This window comes from Erithacus rubecula (genome assembly GCF_903797595.1).
Source record: "Erithacus rubecula genome assembly, chromosome: 2".
Classification (NCBI taxonomy): Eukaryota; Metazoa; Chordata; class Aves; order Passeriformes; family Muscicapidae; genus Erithacus; species Erithacus rubecula.
The window spans coordinates 99,985,525-100,011,207 of NC_136685.1; the positions used below are offsets into that span (position 1 = coordinate 99,985,525).

The 25,683-nt window shown below is 40.6% G+C and overlaps 2 protein-coding genes across 10 annotated transcripts in view; one reads left to right on the forward strand and one right to left on the reverse strand.

The window, feature by feature from the left end:
- Window positions 1-3,244: 3,244 nt before the first annotated feature.
- Window positions 3,245-14,787, reverse strand: MDH1 (malate dehydrogenase 1). The gene is made up of 9 exons (XM_079298636.1): window positions 14,592-14,787; window positions 9,093-9,191; window positions 8,658-8,754; window positions 7,545-7,720; window positions 6,102-6,224; window positions 5,809-5,985; window positions 4,542-4,655; window positions 4,237-4,326; window positions 3,245-3,877 (listed from the first exon to the last, which is right to left on the reverse strand). The coding sequence occupies exons 1-9, from the start codon at window positions 14,592-14,594 to the stop codon at window positions 3,752-3,754; spliced, it is 1,005 nt and encodes a 334-aa protein (XP_079154762.1). The 5' UTR covers window positions 14,595-14,787; the 3' UTR covers window positions 3,245-3,751.
- Window positions 14,788-15,002: 215 nt separating this feature from the next.
- The window catches only part of WDPCP (WD repeat containing planar cell polarity effector), a 146,661-nt gene continuing 135,980 nt past the window's right edge, over window positions 15,003-25,683 (forward strand). For 4 of the 9 annotated variants that reach the window (XM_079324336.1, XM_079324343.1, XM_079324345.1 and 1 more), the window contains exons 1-2: window positions 15,003-15,123; window positions 17,543-17,624. In XM_079324336.1, coding sequence (XP_079180462.1) covers window positions 17,611-17,624 — 14 coding nt within the window. In that variant the 5' untranslated portion in view covers window positions 15,003-15,123; window positions 17,543-17,610. The remainder of the gene's footprint in view (window positions 15,124-17,542; window positions 17,625-25,683) is intronic. The other 5 variants (XM_079324338.1, XM_079324342.1, XM_079324337.1 and 2 more) reach the window with 3 other exon arrangements.

Below are 25,683 nucleotides of genomic sequence, written 5' to 3' on the forward strand. Positions count from 1 at the left end.
TGAGGGACAAAGACAGGTCATCTGGTTGCTGTGGGCTCCTGCAGTGCCAACAGCAGAACTTGTTTCCTGAATTTATAACTTGATCTCAAGTGCTGTTTTTACTGGGGAATGGAAGAAAGGGGCACCTCTCAAGAAAGGGTAGTGCCAAGTGCATGCAAGGGTTATTCTCCCTTGGAGAAGCTACATTCCATGTAGACATCTCAATGGCATGGGGACAGGTGGGAATGTGGGTATTTTGTCAAAACCTCCCTCTCCCGTCCAACAGTTTCCTGGGTCCCCAGCCCCTTGCAGAATGGGATTTGTTTGCCTTCTCGTGGACAGGTATTTATTCTCAAGGCTTACAGGTTGAGGAGAAAAAGATTTTCCCAGTCTGACTCCCTCTCTAGTAGCTCCATCTGGAGGCTCCAAGAAAACTTGCACTGTAAAAGTACTTTTATTTGTATTTCTTTATTTTACAATTTATTTAGGATTTAAGGTGGTCTTGGCATTGATGATTATGGTTAACAGACTTGAAAGAAGAAAGTATCTGTGCAATTAAATTTTTAGTTATAAATTAATTAAAGCTCCTGTAAAATCAAAACAAAGGGCTTATTTCTGGCTAAGCTGAAGACTACATCTCAATCTGTTCACTTCCCTATTTACCTGCAGTTAGTTTTATTTTAAGCAGCTGACTGCTCAGCCTCTGTTCTAATTCAGTAGCATTTATCATGCTGCTATGCAAAGCTGCACCTAAAGAGCTGTTGGAATGGGTTTTTAAAATAAACCAAATAATGTGATACTTAAAATATCAGCTATTTAAACTTCAAATAGTTACATTTATGTAACTTCCTCTTTTATTACTACTGAGGTGTAGCTATCCTCCAGGATTTGCTACTTGGAATTCAAAATGTGCCTATAAATGTAAAAAAGACCCCAGACTACAGGGAATTGGGGTTGGGAGGTGGGGTGGAGGGGAGGAAATAAAAAAAGAAATAATTCTAATAAGCTCATTCAGGACATCTTTCCACTGTTTTGTAAATCCAGTGCTCTGAAAGACTTGCCAGGGAAGTTCTCCTGCCTTCCCTTGAGCAAAGTGAGATTCAAACCTAGTGATTGGATATGATGTGATGCCTTACAACTCCACCCAGGGGTGAAGCTCTGTGGTGAGCATCAGTATAACCTTGTTTTAGGTTGATTTGTTAGATCTGGAGTTTCCAACTTTACCTGAGTTACTGTAAGAAATAGCAGGAACAGCTGTACTGGAAGAAGAATGACAATGTGAGACAAACTTGGAATCAGGTTTTTATTTATTTGGGGAAAACCTTTATTTCTTCTCCCTCCCAAAAGAATTCTTGCTGTCAAGAAAGCACAAAGAGATCAGCCTGCCCTGTGCAGCTTTCAGGAGCACAAAGGGAGGATCTGGGATGCAGGGATTTGGCACTCCATGACAAGGCATGCCAGCCAGGCTGAACCATTTCCAGCCTTTCCTGGGAGCCTTTCTGCTGATGGACAGACTCAGGAGCCCTAATGTTCTCAGCTGCTCCATCTAGAAACCTTCCAGAAGTGGATCTAACAATTCCAGCCCTAATATCCCCAGGATTTGTTTCTCAAAGAATGCTTGTATGTGCTCACTCAGGAGTTGCTGCTTGAAGTCCTAGCTTTTGTTCTCTTAGAGAAGTAATCAGCAAGTAAAGAATGGATGTGAAATCCCTTCCTGCACAGAAAGCCTTTATGTCCTGGAAATACCTCATCAGTAACTGGAGAGTAACTTCAATACAAAGAATATCCACCACGTGGTAGTTTGTAAGTAGCAAGATAGAAAAACGCTTGCACAATGATCAGGTGAGAGATTTCCTATTGAACTGATTCATGGAAATGTGGAGGGAATAGAAACAGTGCTCAAAACTCAGCAGGAGGACATAACTGTCAGTGCAACTGTTAACTTGAGTTCAATGTATCAAGAGAGAGATACTCTATCAAGTAATGAAGTTAACTATGCATGTGTTGATACATTGTTATAAGTATTACAAGACATGAACAGTCTCCTGCAGAAGGCTGCTTTAAATCAGACATCCAAAAATCCTGAAAAACCAGATCTTCCAGATTGTCTTTCTTAAAGCTAATTCCCTACGTGGTGATGCTATAGTAGGTATGGCACAGAGCACACTAGCAGCATTTATCATCCCTTATTTATATTTATCAGGCATAGATGTGCAATCTTTCCTTTACTTAGCCTTTTTGTACCAAGTAACAGTGTACACTGGAGCCATCTCCTGTAACATTCACTGCAAAACCACCTTAATTTAAAATAAATTGTAGCATGATAATTACTGCAATGAATTCCTTTGATCCCTAAACTCATACTGAAACAAGGTTTTACAACTTTGCATGGAACTGCCAGAGGACAGTCAACATACTGGCAGCTTTTTTTCCCCTCCCTGATTTCTGCAGAAGTGTCCAAACTGTCATGAAAAGACAGGTGTATGAAATCTTTTTCTGCAAACTAAACTCTAAGGGGCTCAGAGGAATAACAGTGAAGAAAAAACCAAAAAACCAAAAAAACAAACCAGAAAAGGACAGAAACAGAGAAAAGCAGTGAAAAAACCCAAAAAACTATGTATACTTTTTGTCTATTTTTAAGACTGCAGAAATGCAGAAATGCTTGCAACAGCTGCTTCGTAAGCATTCATGGCATTCACTCACTGTGCCTTGTGCTGCAGTACATTCCCATTTTCTGAAATGCTTTTCTCTCCTTTCACCTCTATGTATAAGTCTCTGCTGCACCACTGACACTGCACTTAAAAGGTACAGTAACATTCTGAGACCAGACTTATTTTTATGGACAAGCTTACTGATGTTTGCTCATTTATTTTATATTCTGGCTGGTAAATCATCCAAGAAACCCTTCAATTTGCTTATAATTCAGTTTAACCTTTCCTTTTCTGCTTGATGAATTTCTGTTTTTCAAATCCTCATTAAATGAAAACAAACAAAAAAAAAAGAAAAATGAGATGGCTTCAGATATGACAGACCAAGATTTACCTTGGTACAAGGCAGAAACTTCTATTAGAACAGGACAGGCACCAACTCAGGCAAAGGGAAATGTTAGTCATTACGAAAGCTAATAAAGCTTAAAGTTTAAACTAGTTTTCCTCAGTTTCCTAAAATAGGCTTTTAGGGTTTTTTTTATCTTACACTATCAAACTGTGATAGTTACACAACTAAAACATGCAAATAAAGTGCAACAGATTACTCTTAGCCAGTATCTGATTGAACAGCTTTTAATATTTCTATTGACAAACATTGTAAGCATAATCAGAGTGACCTGTATTTACTTGAAGTCTGTCCAGTCATAGACTTGGGTCACTGAACTACCAGTTCAAGGAGAATTACTGGCATTCATTTTCAGTTGAGACAGAGGATGCCAAAGTGATCATGGACTAGGACGTGTTCCAGCAGTGCCAAATTCTAATCAAAACTCAGATTGTGCGTTAGTAACCCAGGCTGAGGCAACAATTATCCTGTACCATACACAGAAAGCAACTAGTATTGAACAGACAAAAAGTTTGGTCAACAAACTAGTTTTACTTCTTTAATAATATTTTGCTAATAACTCAAGAGGCACGACAGTACCAGTAAGCATATGAACCTTAAAATGCACAATGGCCACAGACAGTTGACTTGCATACAGAAGTGATGTTTGGTAGCAGACCTACAGACGGCTTTTCGATTCTTCCACTCTTAAATGATTCTGTATTTCCTCCTGACCTAGTCATGCACTGGAGAGGAATTCCACAGCAGTCTCCTTCTCTTCAGCTAACTCCTTAGCAGTAAGATCCATCTTCTCACGAGAAAAATCATTAATAGGAAGACCCTCAACAAACTTCCAGGTCTTGTCCTGATTGAAAACAAGCAAATAAAAAGCCCTCCATGTAAGAACAGGCTTCATTCAGTCTGCATGAAAGAAACTTTGTGACATAAGAACAGAGCTTATTGCCCTAAGAACCACATCAGGCAGCAGTTAATTTTATTTCAGATAAAGAACTGAACCAGCACCAGCTAGTCATGCCAGATTGTACAAGTTTACTAGCACTTAGCTGACAATCAAGTTAACTTGGTTAGTAAGAGTCCTCTCTGTGAGAGACTGCTGAACTCCCACATCCCAGCAACTGCAGTCCCACACTGCTGTTAACAAGCTCACATGACAGTTGAATAGGTCTTGCAGAAGATATATGGATTTAAATACAGCCTAGTTACCTTGATCACAACAGGGAATGAATATAGCAGGTCTTCAGGAACACCGTAAGAATTGCCATCTGAAATGACTCCCATCGAAACAAACTCCCCCTTGAAACCAGAAAAGTCAGACATAAATACATTTTTCACTGCTAGAAGCATGAAAAATTTTCTTAATTTTTGACATCCTTTATCTCCTATGACACAACTTATTCCAGGAAAGGATGAATTCTCTCCTCTGAACACACATACACTCGAGATCAGTGTGGTGGGCATGGATTCAAAGCATTGGGCAAACAAGCACTTACTCAATAGCCACATCTTACCGCTGGAGTGCCAAACCAGATGTCCCTCACATGATCACAGATAGCTTTGGCAGCTGACATAGCACTGGACAGCTTCCTGGCCTTAATAACAGCTGCTCCACGTTGCTGAACAGTCTGCAATTAAGAAAAAAAACCAACCATAACTAAATTGTAAAGCAGCAAAATCATGGCTTGGTCTACATGCTGTTGGTAAATGCCATCAAGAAAGACTGTTATATGTAATTATTTAATTTTACCACTGAAGATGCAGTTCTTTCACTAAACAAACACAGCATACAATCCAGAAATACAATCTAGAAGAGTTTTGCCAATACAAATGTAACAAAATGTTTCAGAGGCTCATTCCTTAGCTTTACAGCTAGCTGACTTCTCTCATACCAACCAGATGTCTCAAGCTTTTCCCACCAGGAGACTTTGTGCATGTCAACAGTAACAGATGTCTTGAGCAACACACTGTCAATTAATGTCTTCTGCTGAACACCAAAGTGAAATACTTGCTGGTCTCAATCCTACAATACTTAACGCATACAATTAATTGAATTCCTCAAGAGCTGAATTTACGTCACTATACTCAAGTTAACAGTTTTTAAATTTAATACTTTAGGTAAAGCTTTCTTCATCTAGGGCTTTAACAATCTAATTCCCTTCATATTCCACTTAGGTAGCCTGTGCTCTTGATCAATTAATACAATTTTTTTTTTTTTAGTAACCTACATTATTGTTTATTACTACCTTACATTAAGATATTTGCAGGCATTTTCTAGATTTTTCAGATTCCTTTTCAGAAATGGTGCTGATGATGCTACATATTTAGAACTGGAAAGTGTGTATATGTGTGTGTATGTCTGCACATGCATGAGCAGGGAAAGAGCTGCTAGCCTTTTCTGGTGGGTGGGGAGCAGCAAATGGAACATCCCACTTCATCTACAAAACTGCCCCAAAAAAAGCACCACAGTGAAATGGCAATGGTGCTTCTGTGTCAGACAAGTTTCACCTGAGCTGCAATAAAAAATCTTTGCTGAATCATTTTAGCCTTTCAGTTGGATTTTCTAAGCAAAAGTCACAGAGACTTTCCTGCCTTGAATTTCCTTGGGCAACTAACCGATAGCAACAAGATATCAGAAGATACCTTGTCACTTATTCTAGTGAGAGAAAAGAGCTGCTTCAGTACATCAGCTACATTGTTTACAATTTCAGATGAGCTTAGGAGAAAGCACAAGCACAGAATCACCATTAAAAAAAAAAAAGAAAAAAAGAGGTATCTTACCAGGATAAAGTCTCCCTTCAGCCAGCTGTCATCTTTTATAGCTTCATAGACTCCAACTTCCTTTCCTTTCACATTTACCTTTGCATGGTTAACATCAGGATATTGAGTGGAAGAGTGGTTGCCCCAGATGATGACATTCTTCACATCATTAGCAGTCACACCAAGTTTCAGAGCAATCTAATTGGAAATGAAAGATGTCCATTGCATTCACTTCAGCTTCTCAATTCACAGGCTTCTTTGAAAGCATTGCTCTGTTTGTATTTAGCAAAGATAACAGAATAGGCCCTTTTTACCTGAGATTTGGCTCTGTTGTGATCCAAACGAGTTAAGCAGCTGAAGTTTTCCTTTGGTATGGATGGGGCTGACTTTGATGCAATCAGGCAGTTGGTATTGGCTGGATTCCCAACAACCACAACCTAAAATTGAAAAAAGGAAAGATGCAGTAGGTATTTCTGCAAAAGACATCCCTCCAGTGAAACACATTGCTTTGCCTTCTAAGAAGCTACCTAAAAGTTAAGTTTTCTAATCTCTTGGCTGTCTTCAATAAGATTGTTTTTTAAGCATGTTGTTCATAGTCACCCAATCTTCTATAAAAGCACATAAAAATATTTTCCAGGTAGGTATTTTTTTAACTTGACATCCAAATGTGAAAGGGAACAAGACTTCTAGGGAGATCTGTACACTGACCTACAGCCTGCTTTCAAACCTCATGCTATCATATACAGGGAAAGATAGACACATGCACACTTTTAACCAACCACTTTTAAACATTTTCTGGACTGGCTGCCACTGCTTTATATAATTGCATTACAATTAAGAGAGCCAGAACAGTTACTTATCTCAATGTTCATAGGCAGTTAGAAGTAAAATACTGCCTCAACTTGGATCAATTTATTACTATGCAAAACTGATTTTTATTCATCCTTCATTTGTGCTTCAAATGACTTATGTCAAACTCCAAATACTCTAAATCACACAAGCTGATCTGCAAACCTCCCTTTGTATTTCCCCTTTTGAAAGTGAGTTCAGTAAATTTGCCACTACTCCGCAATAGTTATATTGATAGTTTTTATTCCAACTGGATAAAGAAGTAAACACATCTTTAGAAGCCATAGGAAGTTCATCAGCAGACATTAGAAGTCAGTTACAAAGCACAGTCAGAGTCTGGGTCTGAGATTAAGAGCAGTGGGAGAGCAGCCACATGATCCCATTAACTGTGCTAAAGGAATCTGAGAGAGCACAATTAAAATCTTCTACTCCAAAGAATAAGATGCAAACAACCTAAATAAAGCCGATTTTTGTGCAACTGTAATTCCATATTGATACTGAAGCTAAGGGTCATTATTTTAAAGGACACAGATGGATATGAAGCAGGCAGCTGCATGTAGTTAATTCAGTTCTCCCAGAGAAGAGTGATAACGAACAAGAGACTGCTTATTTTTTTTTAAATACACTTTCATGGGGCTGCTTTACAAATTCATAGTAACCAGTTCAGAGTATGAGCGATATTTAATAATACAATGTAAGACTCACCTTTTTCACCAAACAAATTAATGACTAAATCATCTACCTATCAAACATTCTGGTTTTTATCTACTCTTGACTGTGGTCTATTTTCCAGGACATAAGGAAAAGAATACCAGCACTGAAAGGGCTCCTACTTGTTTCTTCTACAATGTATCCAGATCTCTACACAACAGAGAATTAAATGCTTTAAATTCAGTTTCTGTATTCACCTTGACAGTCTTTTTGGCATACTTGTCCAAGGCTGCACCCTGAGACTTGAAAATTTTCACATTTGCTTTGAGTAAATCCTTCCTCTCCATGCCCTCTCTCCTTGGCATGGAGCCAACCAGAATTGCTACGTCAAGGTCTTTGAATGCAACTTCCTCCTTGTCTGTTGGAATGACCTCTAAAAAAAAGAAAAGGAGAAAAAGGATTCAGCAAGATAAATACCTGTGACATACTGCTAATAGGAATATTCTTTCGTGCATAAATAGTATATAATCTAGTCTGACAATACCACCACCTTCCTCTTCCAAAAATACAAGTACAGTCATTTGGCCCTACCTCCACAGATTAAATACTTGCCAGTAAATGGGTTTTATACACAAATATTTATCTAAAGTGGAAAACACAGGAGAAATCTATGTAAAAAGATACATCTCATTGTCTTTAAAATGTGTATATAAGTACATGTGGTTTTATTTACTTTTATAATAAAATTTCAGTGGCAAGTACCAACACAAGTGGAGTTTTACTGCCCCTTTAGCAATTCAAAGCAGAGAACGTTTGATTTGTACAAGAGCTGGTACCTACATGCTTTTTTGTCACGTTTTATAGTAATTACACTAACACCTACTTGCTCCCTTTCTTCTGCTTGTTTAAACTATCAGAGCTCTGCTTGTTTACATGGCTTGAACAGTGATTTTTAATTTTGTGTCTTCATACAGAAGATATTTCTAAGACTAAATTAGATTTTTTTAAACTCAGCAATAAATATTATATACATAATATAGCAATGATATATTATATCTATTTCATGGCTGGGCCAGAATACAATGCACATATGCACAAGTATCTGACAATTTCTTGACCAGGCTGAAAACCCAGGATTAAATTATATAAATCCAGGTATCTGCATTGCCAATTCTGTCCACAAAACCTATCTGATGTCATTTTTCCTAGCTTTCAGGCTAAACTGAATTGATTATATTCCACAAAATATAAAACCAAGGATTATCTAAGATTTTCTTCTGCCTAACCTCCTGCCAGCTACAGGGACTCATAAATGCAAGAAGGATATACTGCAGCATCTTGTAGGTATAAGAAAAAATTGTTTTGGCCACCTCTGAGCAGTGGCAGAGCACAGTCCTGCAGCTCCATCACCACACCTTCCAGAACCGTCATCATAGGAGTGATGTCCAGCAGCACAAGAATAAGGGGCTAAGGAAAGAAAGAAAAGGTTTAGTGCAAGCTGGGCACAATCTGTTTTGAAAATGAATGTCTTGTACTCTTTGTATGCTGTTACCCCATGCAAGATTTAAAACCCATCTGCAGAAAACAAGTAACTTCAGCACAACCAACAAATGACAACTTGCATAACAGAGCAGATCTTCCATGTTCCCCACTTAAAGAAGAAATTACTTGCATATTGGTAAACCATTCTGAGTGTCTATGAGGAAACCAGTCTCAGGCACTGCAGTTCTGACATGCATTCATTCATTCCTGTGCAATTCAGTGCTACCTGGTCAATTACCTACTGCAGCTCAATTCAGAGTTACCTGGTCTTTGCCGAAGACATCGCCCTTGGCAATGCTGTAGAGCAGGGAGTAAGCAATCTGCCCAGCTGCTCCAGTTACCAGCACTCTGACAGGCTCACCCTGCAAGGAGATGACACAGCTTTACACACAGCTCACACCTCAGCCCCACACCAGCTAAACATTGTTTACTGTGGCAATAACTTTATGATTATGTAACCTGGATGAAAGCATGTGCCTAAAAGCAGATCAGCCTCAGCTCCTGGGTCAAACTTCTGATTCTGCTAGAACCACCGGCAATTTCTCTGCTTGCATTTACAGAAACAGACGGCAATTGCAAAAAGATCCTTAAGTGCTGCTCCTGGAAAACTTACATTGTTATTCCTGGCATTTTGTATCTGAAAAATTTTGTATTTCCTTTAGCAACACTGACTTGTTAACATAAGACAATATAGCATACACCCCCCCACCCATTCATACTTCAAATTTACTACAGAAGTTTTATGAGCTGTGATACTTGACTGCTTTTCAGATTCTTTCAATTTCAAGGGCTGTTCCCATTAAGCATTTTGAATGCTCATTTGCAACCAAAGAATGCCAGAAACCAAAGAATCTAGTGGACTTAAAACTACTGCCTCACTGAACTGTTAGGCAGCAAATTGAACTAATCCACAGACAAAAGCTACATTATGAACAAATACAGACACTACTATTCATAATACAACTGTCCATTGTCAAACTGACCCCAAACGCCAAAAGACTGGGAGAAGACTGCCAAAATGTTACTATATTGCAAATAAGAGGGGAAAAAGGGCTTGCCCTGTAGCAAAACACCACTTTGTTAAACAGAACCAGGACTGGGAGAAATCCAAAGATTATCCAATACTGAAAATTAAAGACTGCAAGAGTTTGGGTTGTTCATCCTGGAGAAGAGAAGGTACTAGGGTGGCTTTTCAATACTCAAAGGGGACTTACAGAAAATATTAGGACAAAATTTTTAGAAGGACCCATTATGAAATGGCAAGAGGCAATAGTTTTAAACTAAAAGAGGACAACAGACTTAGATAAGAAGTAAATACTTTACAATAAGGATGGTGAAACACTGGCACAGATTGTCCAGATAAGTGGTGATTGCCCCACCCCTGGAAACATTCAAGGTCAAATTGGACAGGTCTCTGAAAAAAATCTGATCTTATTGAAGATGTCCCTACCAAATGCAGGGGGATGGACCAAGGACCTTTAAAAGTTTGCTCAAACCCAAAGCATTCTGTGGTTCTATCAAAATGGGCCACGTGGTAAAGGACATTCATAACCCAGTATTTTGTAAAACAGTTATTTGTATTTCCCTTTTACTTTAGAGGCAATAGGGCTGGGGCAGATTGTGCTAGGACAGGAACAAGCAGTCTGACCAGCCTGCTGGAATGCCAAGCACATTTCTCCAGAAAATTAAAAGATGATCATTTGAGACACTGACTAGGCATAACTGGATGGAAAGAAATGATTTAATTGCATTCTGGACTACATTACAGAAACTGTAAGCTGCAGAGCAAAGACAGGCCTTGCACTCAGTGCTGGTGATACTGCAGATAGAATACTGAGCCCAGTTCTGGAAACCCGAGTTCATGGTCTGTAAGAGGAGGCTGAGGGTGCTGGACATGGTCTGGAAAGGTAGAGGATAAGGGAGATCTAACAGCAGACCACCACATCCTCATGGAATAGAAGAAAAATAACACTGCCCCCAACCCCCTCAGCAGTGGCAGAACAGGGTGCAACACCTACAAATTAAGAGAAAAACACTTGATTATGTGGTACTGCTGCAGCAGAACAGGGTACCCTGAGGGTCTGTACAACCTTCAACCCTGGCAGTTTTCAAGCCCAAACCAAAACACCTATGACATAATCTATCAGTGGCAAAAGTCTCACCATCAGGCTGGGCAGGACAACTTCCAGGCATGGAGCAAGAAAGAGGGCAGATTATGACCTCTACATATCCTTTCCAACCAGCATTCCAGTCACTGATATTTATAGGAAAACCATGTGGGGCTTCAAGTATAAGCTCTCTGCAGAAGTGACCAGCCAAGCACAGCTACACCACACTAGTGTTAGATAATTAAAACAATTAGGCCAGCTACCCCATTTTATCACATACTAGATAAAATCAGAGCATAAATTATGAAGTTAAACTACTGAACTTGCACATTTAGACCTGGCCTTCACTATGGGAATGATTCTTCAAATATCTCGTTACCCAGATGCCCATTACACTGTGCTCAAGTGCTTTATTCTCTTTTGAACTTGTCCTACTATGAGTAACACCCCTCTAACTTCATTGAAACTCCACTATGAGGGGCAGGAGAGCAGACAATCAACTCTTGTTGGTTTAAATTCAAAACTAGTTCTGGTACTCTATTCTTGAGCAGGGAAATGTACCATAACATCTGGATAATGATGGGCAGCACAGATTAAGATGACTATCAAATTTTAAAGCCAACTTTTCAGCATGTTTCTAAGAAGAATCTACATTTTATTTAGATAAATTGAATAAGTAAACAATCTTTTAAGGCAGCTAACCACACTCGTTAGTAAAATAAGTACAGAAAGTTACAGTGCTGCAAAACCTTGGCCTGGCAAAATCCACATCATATAAAAGTGATCCTGTTCTAACCTATTTCAGAACTCACACAGGTAGTAGCAAAACATATTTTCTTCATATTATAGGGAATCTGAAATCAACTGTGAATTTCCAGGGAAGAGAAGATTTTAAGACTCTTTCTTCTAAAGTAGTGTCACAAAAGGGGGAAAGGAAAAGAGATATTTTTTTTCTATTCTATGAACTTTATAAGCCAGTCTGATTGAAACACCAAAAATGCCAACCTATCTACTTGCATTGTGGTGAGTATTCAGCACAACACAAGGAGAGGGAAAGAGTAGAAGATTAAAAAAAAAAAAAAAAAGACTAAATATTTTTTTACTGAGACAAATTTAGCATTTAGCCTCTAAATAAAACGCCAAACCTTCAGTCATGAGACAACCTCACTTTCTCAACGTAATTATGTTTGCTGACTACCACCCTTCCTGTTGTCCCCCTTTTGGGGCTGGAGGAGGAAAACTCATAAGCTAAAATGAGGTGAGGAGTGCTGCCTACTTGTTTTTCCTTTCCAAACCTCCAGTACATTGGATTCAGGGCATCCCCCATACCCTTTTACCCCTGCACCAATTGTGAGCATTTAGCATCAAAGACACTTTCATGCTCTCTCTTAAATCCAGAAGTTGGATTAACAAATCAAAAACGTTGTGTTTCTTACAAAAGGTGAATAACTCTCACCAAAAAAACCCTCTTGCATCTCATACTAAAATTGGTCTCACTGAGTATCTGAGGCTACTTTTAAAGAAATGAGAGGTTCCCCAAGAGAAGCTGTAGCTTCCAGACATTCATGTCCATGTGCTTTAACCCGTGACTTGGCTCCTGCAGGACTTTCATGCTGTGGTAACTGCAGGGGTGACCTTTACTCACTCTCAGGTACACGGGACAAATTCAGCAACAACTAGCTGAACTATTTTATTCCAAAGCCTTCTGCACTCCACATTCAGCTGATGTATTGTTAAAAAGCTTTAGGAAAATGAAAGAGTAGCAAAAGCAATGATAAAAAGGATCAGAAGAAAACCCCCAGCAACTGAACACAGTATCCCCAGGTACCCTTCCTCATCTAATCCAGCAAATGTAGGATCTCTCCTGCTCCAAAACTATCACAGAAAAAAGCAAAGCCTCCAATATCAAGTCTTAAAGTCCTCCCCACACACTTTGATTTAAGAACTCTGTGCCTCAGTTATGTCTGTGATTCCAACTGATATCAGCAGACCTAAAACATTAGTGCCATACCTGCAAACAGCACTGCACTGCAAAACTGATTCAGGAGGTTACAAAGGTAAGTAGAAGATAACATACAACCTATCAAATGTTGTGACAGGAACATCCTGACTATGCAAGTATTACACTTTGCATTGCTAATTGCAGTTATAAAAGAACTCTATAAAGATTATTGCTGATAAACTCGTCTATAAAATACCACCAGCTTATCATTATTCCTGAATATTACAGCCAACTAAGCCATCCCACCTTGCTTTACAGGAATTATTTAATCATTAAAATACATTTTTATCACTTCTGAAGTCTAGAGTCTGCCTAAGGAACTTCCCCTTTGCTCTCCCTTTTTTAAAGCAGCACTGTGGAGACAATAAACATGTTTGGAAATGTAATAGAAAGTCTCAGCAAGGCAGCTGTGCACTTGAAGAACACCACCAGCGCTGTCGTTCAGAGACCAAAGCAATTCCAAAGGCATTCCTTCCTTAAGGAACGACCTTGACACAGGTGCCCTGTGAAATCTTTTCCATTTCATTGAGCTAACAGTGGTTGCACTGATCTATGATTTTATTTCAGAAATTTTAAGCTTCTGCCCAACACCACATGCAATTCTGAACAGCAAAGGCAAGATAAAAACAGTAACATTATGAATAGTCTGGACAACGAAGTTATAACAAAAAGTTCTCTGTGAAACCAGCCCTTCCATATCAGCCAATGCTTTGAGAGCTTAAACACAGACTAGAACTTGCTGTCATGTTGACCCTTCTGCAAATCCACATTTTAAATAGAAAGAATGGAAAAGTACAATAAAGTTTACAGATTTTAGTATTTTTTTGAGGTACAGCTGAAATAAGCCACATTTCAGAGCATGCAAGCATCCTTTCTATAGCAAAATACTGAAAGTGAAGGTTTGAATAACAGCGTATTGAGTCTAGAAAAACATAGAGATGTTTTCACGCCTAGAAAGGAAAGCAAGGTCTCTGTGCAGGTTTGTATATCTCTGCACACATGCTTCAGAAAAGCAAAGCACAGCAGCTCACCTCTGTAACCTCAGGGCAGAACTAGAAGGACTCCCTGACAATCTAGAGAGTCTGAACAAACAGCTGGATTTCCGCTAGCAGCAGGGATGAACCACTAAAGACATTTCACAAGCACAAGCACTTTCCCTTGAGCTAACACAGAACCGCACCAAAGCCTTTCCCGCCTGGTGAACGAAGGCGCTGACAGCCCCCATCTCCCGAAGGCAATGTCGGCAGCCGCGGCGCCGGCCAAAGGTGCGGTTACCCCTCCGCAGTGCCAGGCCCAGGACAGGCAGGCTCGCTGCGCTCCAGCGGGGGCACATCCCGCCTTCCCCCGCACGGCCCTGGGGAGAGGGAGAGGCAGAGCCGCCGCCAGGCCGGCACCGACCCCACGTCCCCGCCTGGAAGGTCACCCCGGAGCGGCTCCGCGGCGAGCCCTGGGGCGCCACCAGGCCCGGCTCCTCTGGGCGCCGCGACCACCTCCAGGTCACCCCTGCCCCTCACTGCCCGGGCCCTCCCGCGATCAGCGCGGCCAGGCAGGGAGGGCGATGCCATTTCGGGGTCCTCTCCGCCTGCCGGAGCTCCCTGCCCCAAGGCGAAGGAACCCGAGGGACGCGGTACCGCTGCGGGCCCGGTACCGACCATGTCTGCAAGAGCGGAGGGTCCTGCGTCTGCTCGGGGTCACCTCTGCGGCGCGACTGCGGCCGTGGCAGCGCTGCGCCGAGCTGCCGCTGGGGGGCGGGGAGCGCGGCCGCGCATGGCCGCCTGGGGGCTGTAGTCGTGGTCACCGGCGGCCCGCGCCGCTCGGATGCAGGAGAGAACTACAACTCCCAGCGTGCCTCGGGATCGTGGCGCCGCGCCCCCGCGTGCCATTGGCGGTTGCCGCTCCCCCTTCGCCCCATTCATTGAAGAGACGCACGGCACCGGAGGGGTTCGGCCGTTAGGGGGCGACGCTCGGCTCTTTTCGCCGCGCATGCGCACGGTTGGGAGCGGTCGGGGCTGCGGCAAGCGCCCACTCTCGGACCGCGCATGCGCGCTCCGGTGCGAGGGCGCGAGGAGCGGCGGCCGCGGCGCATGCGCGAGGGGCGGCGCGCGCGGTTGCTGCGGAGACGCGGGACAGGCCCCGGTGCCGGCGGCGCCGCTCCGCGCCCGCCCCGCGAACTCGGAGCGCTCGGTGGGTGCGAGTGCGCGGCCGAGCCCTGCCCTGCCCTGGCTTTCCCGGCGGGGCATCCCCCCGGGCATCCCGGAGCCGCGAGCCCAGGGCGGGCAGAGCGTTCCCCTCGCGTTTCCCGCGCGTTTCCCCCCTGCCCGGCCTTCTCTGGGGAGCTGCCGGCGCGTCCCTGGCGCTCCAAGCGCGTTGCCCTGGGGTGTTACAAACTTCATGAAATCTTGCCGTCCTGTTGCTTGGTCCTTTCCATTTTATTTTCGGGGAAAGCTGAGAGCTTGCCTGTGCTGTTCCGCTGGTAGAACTGCGTGGCTAAACTAGCGATCACTTGTACAAAAATAAAGCTGCTCGTTTACTTGTATTTCGAATTGTTGAGTGAAATAAATTTCTTTGGTCTGGCTGTAAGGGAGGCTGGTGCTGGCATAAATAGATCAGCAGAATAGAGCTTCATGAACTGTGTTGTTAGGGCGTAAAAGAAGGTCTTGGGTAGCCCAGTTGATTTTTCTTTTCCCTCAGATCCTGACAGGATTCCCTGTTAGTTAAGTGTTCAGTGAAGGTGTCGCTATTTTTCTCCAGGATTAATTTTAAATCTTACTCTAGTCCATATAGCAGGTAGCATTATTCCTAAAAAGCAATCTAAGGAGCATCTATACTGAGGCGATTTCTTCGGTCCGAAGAGGGAAGCTGCTCCTTGGGGCGGGCAGTGTGAGGCGCGCACGGATGCCTGCGATGCGGAGCGCTCTGTTCCTGCGGTGCCGGAGCATCCCGAGCCCGGAGCGTCCCGAGCCCGGAGCGTCCCGAGCCCGGAGCATCCCGAGCCCGGAGCATCCCGAGCCCGGAGCGTCCCGAGCCCGGAGCGTCCCGAGCCCGGAGCATCCCGAGCCCGGAGCGTCCCGAGCCCGGAGCGTCCCGAGCCCGGAGCATCCCGAGCCCGGAGCGTCCGAGCCCGGAGCATCCCGAGCCCGGAGCATCCCGAGCCCGGAGCGTCCCGAGCCCGGAGCATCCCGAGCCCGGAGCATCCCGAGCCCGGAGCGTCCCGAGCCCGGAGCGTCCGAGCCCGGAGCATCCCGAGCCCGGAGCATCCCGAGCCCGGAGCGTCCCGAGCCCGGAGCGTCCCGAGCCCGGAGCATCCCGAGCCCGGAGCGTCCGAGCCCGGAGCATCCCGAGCCCGGAGCAGACAGCGCCTGGCCGCCTCTGCAGTGCCGGAGAGCACGGGTGGTGCAGCCCTTCGGCTCCTTGGCTTGTCGAGCTAGGCTGATTTGTATCGCTGGACAGCGTTTTTAATATGAATGAGCACTGTGCCCTTCTGTGGGCGAGTTTGAAAGGCGAAAAGCTGCAAGCAGAGCTGAGGGCTGGCTGTGAGGTGTAGGGAAGCTTGGTCAGGAGGAGGGAGCTTGTTTAACACAGCGTTTTCCAGAGTGTCCTAAGATGCTTTACCCTGATGACTCTTAACCTTCTCTGCACCCGGACGTTGTACAGACTTAACTAACACTATTTAAGACTGTTTAAGATTTAAATATACACAAAACCTGATGTGGACCCGCATAAGGTAATTTCCACTGGCTGTAATTGGTTCAGTGTAAAAGGATTTCTTATCAATTTTCAGCTAAATCAATGTTAGCAGGGTGTAAACTGATTTATCTGTGTCAGCATAGCAGTTTGTATTGATTTAGTGGATTTCAGTTAAGGGCTTAACTTGAAACTTTCAAACTTTAATCTGTAGGTAAGACTCTTCTTATTCTTGGTTCTTTTTTTGCCCAAGCTTCTCCTCCTGCAATTATTTGCTGTTGGACATAACAGCAAATCTTGTTGCTTTGTGTTGAAAATAATTTCTTCTGATGCAAAGCCATGTTTATCAGTTTATTTTCAATCCCAGTATTATTAGTCTGAGATGGACTCAGTTGTTGTCTGTGCTGATTTAACTAAAGACACTGCAAAATGTTGCCTTTTATGAATGTGGTGTAATTTTTAAAGTCAGCAAAACTTTTTTAACAGTTCTAGTATTTCCTTCTTAAATTTTGTTTCTAGTTATTAAGCTTTAATGTTTTCCAAGCAAAATTGAAATGTAATTTTGAAAAATATTCTTTAATGCTCCCCAGTGTTTCATTAGTGTGAGCCTTTTGTAAGCCAAAAAGCTGCATAAATGGAAACATTACATGCAAATGAAGTAATGGAAATTTAGTGTGCATGTGAATTGGGCTCTTGGCTAACTCTTCAAACACACTGCAATTTTTGCACTCATAAGATACTGAGTTACATAGAAATCAGTAATTAAACAACACACTGAAGTAATAATATGTTTTAATCTCCATTCTCTGGGGATTAAATATTATTTTTCAAGGCAACTAGTAGTTTTGAAGGGTAGTCTGCCAGAATTATCTCTTAATTTTTACAAAATATTTTAAAATTAATTATTCTCTGTTAACAGCTGGCTGTGTTCTTTAACTGTATTTTGGATGGGATTTTCTTTTGCTTCATTGCCATCTATAGAAACTGATGAATATTTTTAGGTAAGTTTTAACACTTAATTTTCAATATTTTGTGAAGTTTTCTTTTTGTCATATTCTCTATGTCTAATATAGATTTTTTATCTTATGCATTAACTTACAATTGTTGTTATCAAGTCATGTCTCTTACAGCTAAGTGTGTGGGATATAGTGAACATCTAAAATGCATAAGACTCTGTAAGAAAAATTAACTATACAATGACCAGATTCAAACCTAGAAAAGCTAGAATTGAATTAGTTTTGTAAATCTCTACTGCATTCTGGTCCAAAGGAATAATAGTAAGAATTTTTTCAGAAATAAGGTAAAACTTTACAAAAAATGCTGAAATACAATTAAGAGGATCAAAAGTTATTTTGTAAAGTATGTGAGAAATCTAGAATAGATTTTTGAAAAGATAAAGATAAAAATATGAGAAAGAAATACTAAAATTTTAGTTTAGAAAATTAATACAGGGCTGGGGGTGTTTTTATTCCTAGTGCTAATATCCCAGACATGACTTTTTACTGTTCATTTCTAAACTTCATTCATTATATATGCACATTAAATGTCATGAAGAAACTAATCTATAAATTCCACTTATAATCCAAATTTTCTTTGTGCTGTGGTGAAAACTTTGTTTTTAAAGGAGAAATTTTACCTTCTATGGAAGTGGTTTAATTTTTCATTAATTATTTTTAATTTCTTAACAGCTTAGTTGGTTTTTGTAATTAAAGTTGGGTAGTTAATCATTAATTGATTTCTACAGCCTTCAGCATGTTTTTAATACATAGCTATATGCAATATGCAATAACACATCCTGTACTCACGAGCCTTCTGTCTATGAAGAGACACAAATGATCTATATCTTGTATGTAGTATGTGTTAGTAATTCTTATGAACTATTCATGAGTTAAATACTAATGATAGTCATGAACAGAAAGTTCTTTTTTATTTGTTTTCCCTAGGTAGGTCAATAGTACCAGCAGGTATTGTAGGCTTGGCAGGGGACACTGAGAGTTCAGGCCTCCTCTGGTGGGGGTGCAGGGTCAGATCTGAGGTGGGTGCTCCATCACTGGCCAGAGGGGGTGGTGGCACAGTGGCTTCATGATGGCACCCCAGAGCTGAGGGACCCTCCTCAGCCACCACCTGAGCACCACTTTTGGAGGGTTTTCTTCTCACAGTTATTACAAGGTCCAGGATACAGAGAATCCCTGTTTAAAAACAAAGCCAAACAAAACCAGCCCACAAACCAAACAACCACAATGAGCATGCACACACTGCACTAAGGCTTTGGCATATTGGCTGTAAATTCAGCAAAGTTGATCTCTGAATTACTTCAAAGTGCACAGAAGAGTTGAAGAGTTGTGTTCCTGGTGCAAGGAGGAGTAGCATTACTGGATTCTTCTACCTTAACACAAATCTGTCTTTCTCTTGGTTAAAGAGACCTTGTGACAGCAATGTGTGGGTTTTCTACTCACTAATGTCACTGTGTGGAGAAGAAGCAGCTTGGTATTCTAAAGTGATGACCTGTGTAACAATTCAAGTTCTACCAAAGCAAACCTTGTACTCTTAGAGTTAATTCATTGCAACATTAAAAAAATTAAACCTGAGCACCAGCACTCCTTCTCTCCACTAGGTGTAAACATTAAATTGATGTCCTTGTGAGTTTTTTGAATGAGGTAAGCATTTAGTCAAGTGAAACAATTTAGTGAACTGAAACGGGTCCTACTGAAAATAAATGTTTGCTTTTTTCTCTCGTACTTTCTCTGGCATTTGTTCATTATAACTGATAATCAAATAATACATTTTGAACAAGAAGTTAGCAACCATAATGATGACTTTCCATTTTCTAGGCTCAGTGCAGGTGGGTGAATCCATCTGCTTCTTTTATCCATCCATCCTTTCCATGTCAGAATGACTGATGAATGCTCTTCCATGCCAAATCTCTTGCATGAGAGTTTTTCTCATTGGGCTTATTTCTATGAATTATGGTCACATAGTTTGCTTAAAATATTTCAGCTTGTTTTACAACATCCATGTGAATTTATTTCTGTATTTTTGTGGAACCAAATTCTTAATAGCTGCCACTATGCAGACTAAATTTTTGTTCTTTTTTTTTCCCCTAAGAAGTGAATAGTGTTTCAAAGAAAATATTCCTAGAAATATCTAGGAAAGGAGAGTGATTTCTTATGGTGTTGATTTTTTAAAGTTAATTGTGTAAAATATGGACTCCATTGTCCATATCAGTGGTACATAACTTGGAGTTTCCTGTTGCTCAAAAATAGGCATGCTTTTTTTTTTTTTTTTTTTTTTTTTTTTAAGTTCAGTGCTGGCAATGGTTGTTAGGATGGTGTTGAAGAACTAATTTGAACTCAGGGTGGTCTTGTGCCCAGTATGATTAAGAAGGGAGCAATAGCCATAGAAAAAATTGGGAGATTGACTGCTTATATCATGACACAAATGATGGAAAAGTGCCACATCTTTGGATGAAGGAGGCTTCTACATGAAGTAGTCAAGTAACAGGAAGCATGATTACAGTTTGTGTTTTTTAGTTTCCTTTTAGAAAGATACAGCTATGCCTCTTTGCTCTACTTGCCATCTACCCTTACCTGTAAAGAGTAGCCATGGTAAAGCACTAACACAGATATGGTGAAAAAATTGGACCTTAATTGGATAAAAGCCTTTTAAATGTTTTGAGTCCTATTGTAAAGGTGTTACTCTTGTCTCTATAATAGAATGTGCATTTGTTTCATGGCCTGTAATCCCATTTATTTACAATAATGGGCCAGATACCATTTTTCAAGTTGCTTACTGTCTGATTTGGGAGAATATAAAGTATTGCTCTGAAATGGCCTTTTCCTTTTATAGTTGCCTGCCATACAGGCTCTGGCCTCAGTGTGTGTTAGGCAAGAGAACTAGAAATGCACCACAGTTAAATTATGGGTTTGTATCTCCAGGTGGTGCATGAATTCATGGTTGAAGACTGAAGAAATTAATTTTGCTAAAGCAAGAAACAACAGGACATTAAGCTACTATGCCAGCTTTAGATCTATGCTTCAAAAATTTTTTGCTGCTCAGCATTATTCAGTAATCTTTAACTCAAATTGCAGGAAATATTTGAAATTCCATTCTAACAATATCCAACAGAGAATATTAAAGAAGCATTAAATTTCAAATGCCTGAGGGAAAATGTTCTCTTGCAACACCGTGGGCATTTGGATCTCACTAGTAGATGCAGTATTATAGTCTAGTATTATGCTTTACTTGGTCTAAAATGAAAGCCCAATTTTAATTCTATCTCCAAAAACTTGGCATACTGCAGTGAAAAATAATTTATTTGAATGTTGTTTTTTTAATACACTGCAACTAACTTTAAAGCTTCCTCATATAATACTCCCACTATGGCTTTTTGTAATCTGACCCTTTCATTAAGACTTCAAATATATTTCTGAAGACTTATCTCAGTGCTTTCTTTGCTAATTTACAAGTCATAAGATTCTGAAGTTACCTAAGAAGTTTTTCTCATTCTATGCAATTTTTCCCTTAATAAGACAAAACTTTTGAGTATCTTTATAAGTACATAAAACACCAAACAAAGGAACTAATACATTCTTAAAAACAGGTAATATGCAAACTCAAAATGGAATTTAATAATATATATGCACAATTCTAGGCTGGGTAATTTGACAAACTTGTTAGTGAACTTACATTAAAAAATGCTGATTAAGCCTTTGGGGTTTTATAACCTATATATGCTGTATTTGATAGGAAAGCTATTTTGGAAGTGAATCCCCAGCTTACAAGATTTGGGGAAAGAATAAAAGTGTATCTAAAAGGTTTATAAAATCACTAGCTAGAACATGTTTCTTACCATCTAAGTATTTCAGTGTTGCCAAAGCAAGGACAAGTGCTGTGTTTTTGTTGGAAAAAAAAGGGATGTGCACTTTGGAGAAATAGAATAGGGATCTTCACCTGCTGCTCGCTTTTTTTTTCTGTTTACACTTGACTGTCATAGAGTTGTGTCCAGGAGAATGCCAATATTGTGATATTTCATACCTTCATGGAATTTCACAAGAGGCAGTTTCTTAACAGTAGTGGGTCAATTGCCTGTGAAATTGGACTACTTGTAACTTGCCTGACAAACTATATGGGGGTGAAATGTGATTTAAGGACTTGAAACCCACAGAGAGTATTCAGAATGCAGAAGAGCAGCATACTGCAGATGGTGTATTTGTGCAACATATCCATGTGAGACATAAATTAGTGAAGTGCCACTTAACAGTACCATTAGTTTAATGCTAGGCTCTGTCCTTGCCAAATGAATGTCACTGATTCCTGTAATGAAAGCTGGGACCCCTTTGCAGTGCTGGTGGACATCAGCTTGCCTGCTGAGAGCCACTGGTGGGCTCTGAATTGCCACATGCCTGGGAACTGAGACCTACTGCACATTCATATGGTGTCTTTTTTTCCATTGTAGTTGGTCCCAAGCAGTTGTACCAAAACTTCTAAGTGAGTAGAGTGATAATCTGGGGGAGTAGAGTCTTGTATTGAATAAAATCTGAGAAGTGATCATGTATTTGAATGTGCCTCTGAGAAGGCAGGAGTATCCGCTGCAGTGTAATAACACCATCTGGTAGCATAATTTTTAGGCAGAAATGGCTAAACTTTTAAAAACTGCATCTGTAAAGGACAGTTTTTGGAGGACATTTAGGTGATTCTGTAAATGTTCAGTCTGTCTTGCTTGAGAAATAGAAGGCTTGTAAAATGCATTAGAAATATGTGTTGCAAGAAGAGGTCTGTATGGACTTCAAAATCATGGCATTACATGGCATTATTTCCAATTCTATAGTCAATTAAAATATATATTTCTTTCTTACAGGTTGTATTGACTGTTCCTTAAATAGTAATATAAAGAAACAAAACCAGGCACAAATATAAAGCTTAATCTACAAAGATTCTGTACATTTTGTACAAAGCTGTTTCCACTCTTTCTTACCTGAGCTGTGTTTTAAGTAGGTGCTTCCCAATCCATTGTTTTGCCAGTTTTTGTTCCAATAACTTGACCAGATGCAGTGAATTGCAATGTTGCTTTTATCACAGAATCAGAGTGGTCTGGACTGCAAGGGACCTTTGAAGTCATGGACACCTTCCACTAGACCTGGTTGCTCAAAGCCCCATCCAACCTGGCCTTGAACACTGCCAGGGTTGGGATGTGTGCACTTTCTCTGGACAACCTTTTCAGTGTTTCTTCCTTATAACTAATCCAAATCTACTCTCCTTCAGATAAGAACTGTTGCCCTTGGTCTTGTCACTCCAGACCTCATGTAAAAAGTCTCTCTCCCCCTTTCTGATAAGCCATCCTTTAAAGTATTAGTAGGCTATCATAAGGTCTCCCCAGAGACTTCGGTTCTCCAGGCTAAAAACCCCAAAGTCTCCCAGCCTTTTTGAAAAGAGGAGCTGTTCCTTTCCTGCAGTTCTTTTTTGTGTCTCTTTTTCTAGACCTGTCCCTAACAGGTCCATACCTTTCCTTGCTGGGGGCCTCAGAGCTGGAGGCAGCACTGCAGGTGGAGTCTCAGCAGAGCAGAGTAGACAAAGAGAGTCCTCTCCCTCAACCTGCTGGCCATCTTTCTCTTTAAATGTAATTAATAAGTTGAAATTAGACAAAATTTGTTGTGATGTAATGTCAGTAAATGAGGTATAGCTTGTGACACAATTTATGTGAAAGCTCAGAATGTTCCTGGAACACTGCTGGCAAAGTCCCCTGCCTCTTAGGAGTGCTGTTAACTTTGTTACTCTTCAACTTGTGGCAGAGGTCTCTTCCTGTGGAATTCAGTCAAAGAAAATTTGTACTGGAAAACTTGTAACATAGTGCCATTCTTGTGATAAAATACACAGTCAGGACAGCTATGAAACAGTGACACTGGTGGCAGTTTCATTTGAATAAATACTCAGATAGTAAGCAGACCTTACTCTTTGGGACTGTTGCAGAATAACTTGATTAAATGACTTTTCATCAAAGAGCAAATAAAATCTTTATATTCTCTAGAGATGTTGCTGGAGTAGCTTCTTTGGATTCTGTCAGTGATGATATTTATCAGCTTTTTTCCCCTTGGAGGTTTTTTGATTTGTTTTCTGGGTGGAATATATTTTTTTTTTGTGTGTATGTGATATTGGGAAACCCTTTAAGTGTCTTTTTCTGTCTCATTTGTAATATATCAGGTTCTATCCCTATTTCGTAAATGACTTAATAAATTAATTTTACTCTGTCATGCTTGTTTTCTGAATCCGATTACCAAAACTGCAACACATTCAGCTTCACTGTGTGGCTGAACTCCAGTTCAATGACACACCATGTGCAGGTGGTTGAATATTCTTTAAGAAGCAGCCTGTAAAATATGCCACCCATAATTCCAGTGAACAAATGCCAACTTCAGCATGAGTGTTCTTTTAAAATGTGCTCCTTGCTGTGGTTATTAGTCACTCTGAATTCAAGGATGTGTGAGTGCAGACTTTGCATAAAGCTCCAGGAGTGGCCTACATGTGAAGTGCTGCTGCTTGATTTTCAGAAGAAGGCATGCTGTGAATTTTAAAACTCCCTCATTGTGGATGAACTGCAGCAAATGTCATTTTGTAATTGAGGCCATGTAAGTTAGTTATTCTACATGTGTTTCTAACAATGAAGTTTCAAAAATCTCTTTGCTAGATCAAAGAAATGTTATCATCATGAAAGGAAATACTGCAGTATTTGATGAACAGGGCAAGGAAACAGAAGAATGAAAATCCTGCATCATTTTTAACATATATATAATTGTCATCTGTTTTATGGATTAGTATGAAGATTATGTTGTTAGCCTTATGTTTAGAAGTGGAGGAACAATGATAATGGTGAAAATGTTGCTGCTTCCCTTAACATGAACATGGATGAAAAGGAAGCATCACACAGAATTGTGACTTTAATTTGAACAAACCCAACTCAGACAAAGATTTTGGGAAAAGAAATCCACAGATGAAAGTGAGATAGACCCTAACATTGTATCAGTCCTAAAAAGACTTAGGATAAATAAAAGCTTATTTAAAATACATAAATTACTTAACTCTGCTTCCCCCAGCTGCAGCCATTTAGTGGTTTTGTTTTGCTCTGCCACTTGTGTGGATAAGTTAATTTAATCATATCTTTTACATCTGTGAAAATGGAAAGAGCCAGGTGTGGCAGCTAGTTAGAATGGTCAGCCACAGCTCTCCTTGGAGAGAAGATATCTCCACACTGCCCAGAATAAATGCATTTTCAGACAGTGTTTATTATAAGTGACATATCCTGGATGAAGCTGTGGTGGCATGGCCCTGGCTGGACACCAGGTGCTCACCAAAGCCTCTCTCATTCCCCTGCTCAGTGGGACAGGGGAGAGAAAATACAACTAAAAGCTCATGGGTCAAGGTAAGGACAGGAGAAGATGACTTACCATTTACTATCATGGGCAAAACAGACTCTACTCAGGGAAATCAGTTTAATTTATTTTCAATCAACTCAGAGTAGGATAATGAGGAGATAACTATGTTATTCCTGAGGCAATACTGTCATCACTGATGGACTAAGCCTTGTCCAGCAGGAGGTTGGCTCTGCTGGATATAGGGAAAGCTTCCAGCAGCTTCCTCAGCTTCCTTCCCTGAAAACCCCTGCTACCAAAACCTTGCCATGCAAACCTAAAATGGAAGTGTTTAAAAATTAAAAAATAGGGGGAAATATAGTCTTTGTGCTGGAAATTGTAGTCCAAAATTTGTAAGTTATAAAAGTTTCTTTGGAATACATGTGATTATAGGATTGCAAAAGTTGCTCAATAATACAGTCACAGAAGTAATAGTAATGGGAACTGCTATTATTTAAAAAAAATAATTATTCTTCTAGTATTTTTTCTTTTTTTTCTTTTTTCTTTTTTTTTTTCATTTTTAAAAACCTCATGAAAGCAGGTTATTTGCCAGTGATTGACTGATGCTGTAAAGGCATCTTTATGTCCAGCTCGAGAATAATTGCCAAGTACTACATTGTGTGCTCGGTATCACTGTTTCCATTACATTGCCATTTAC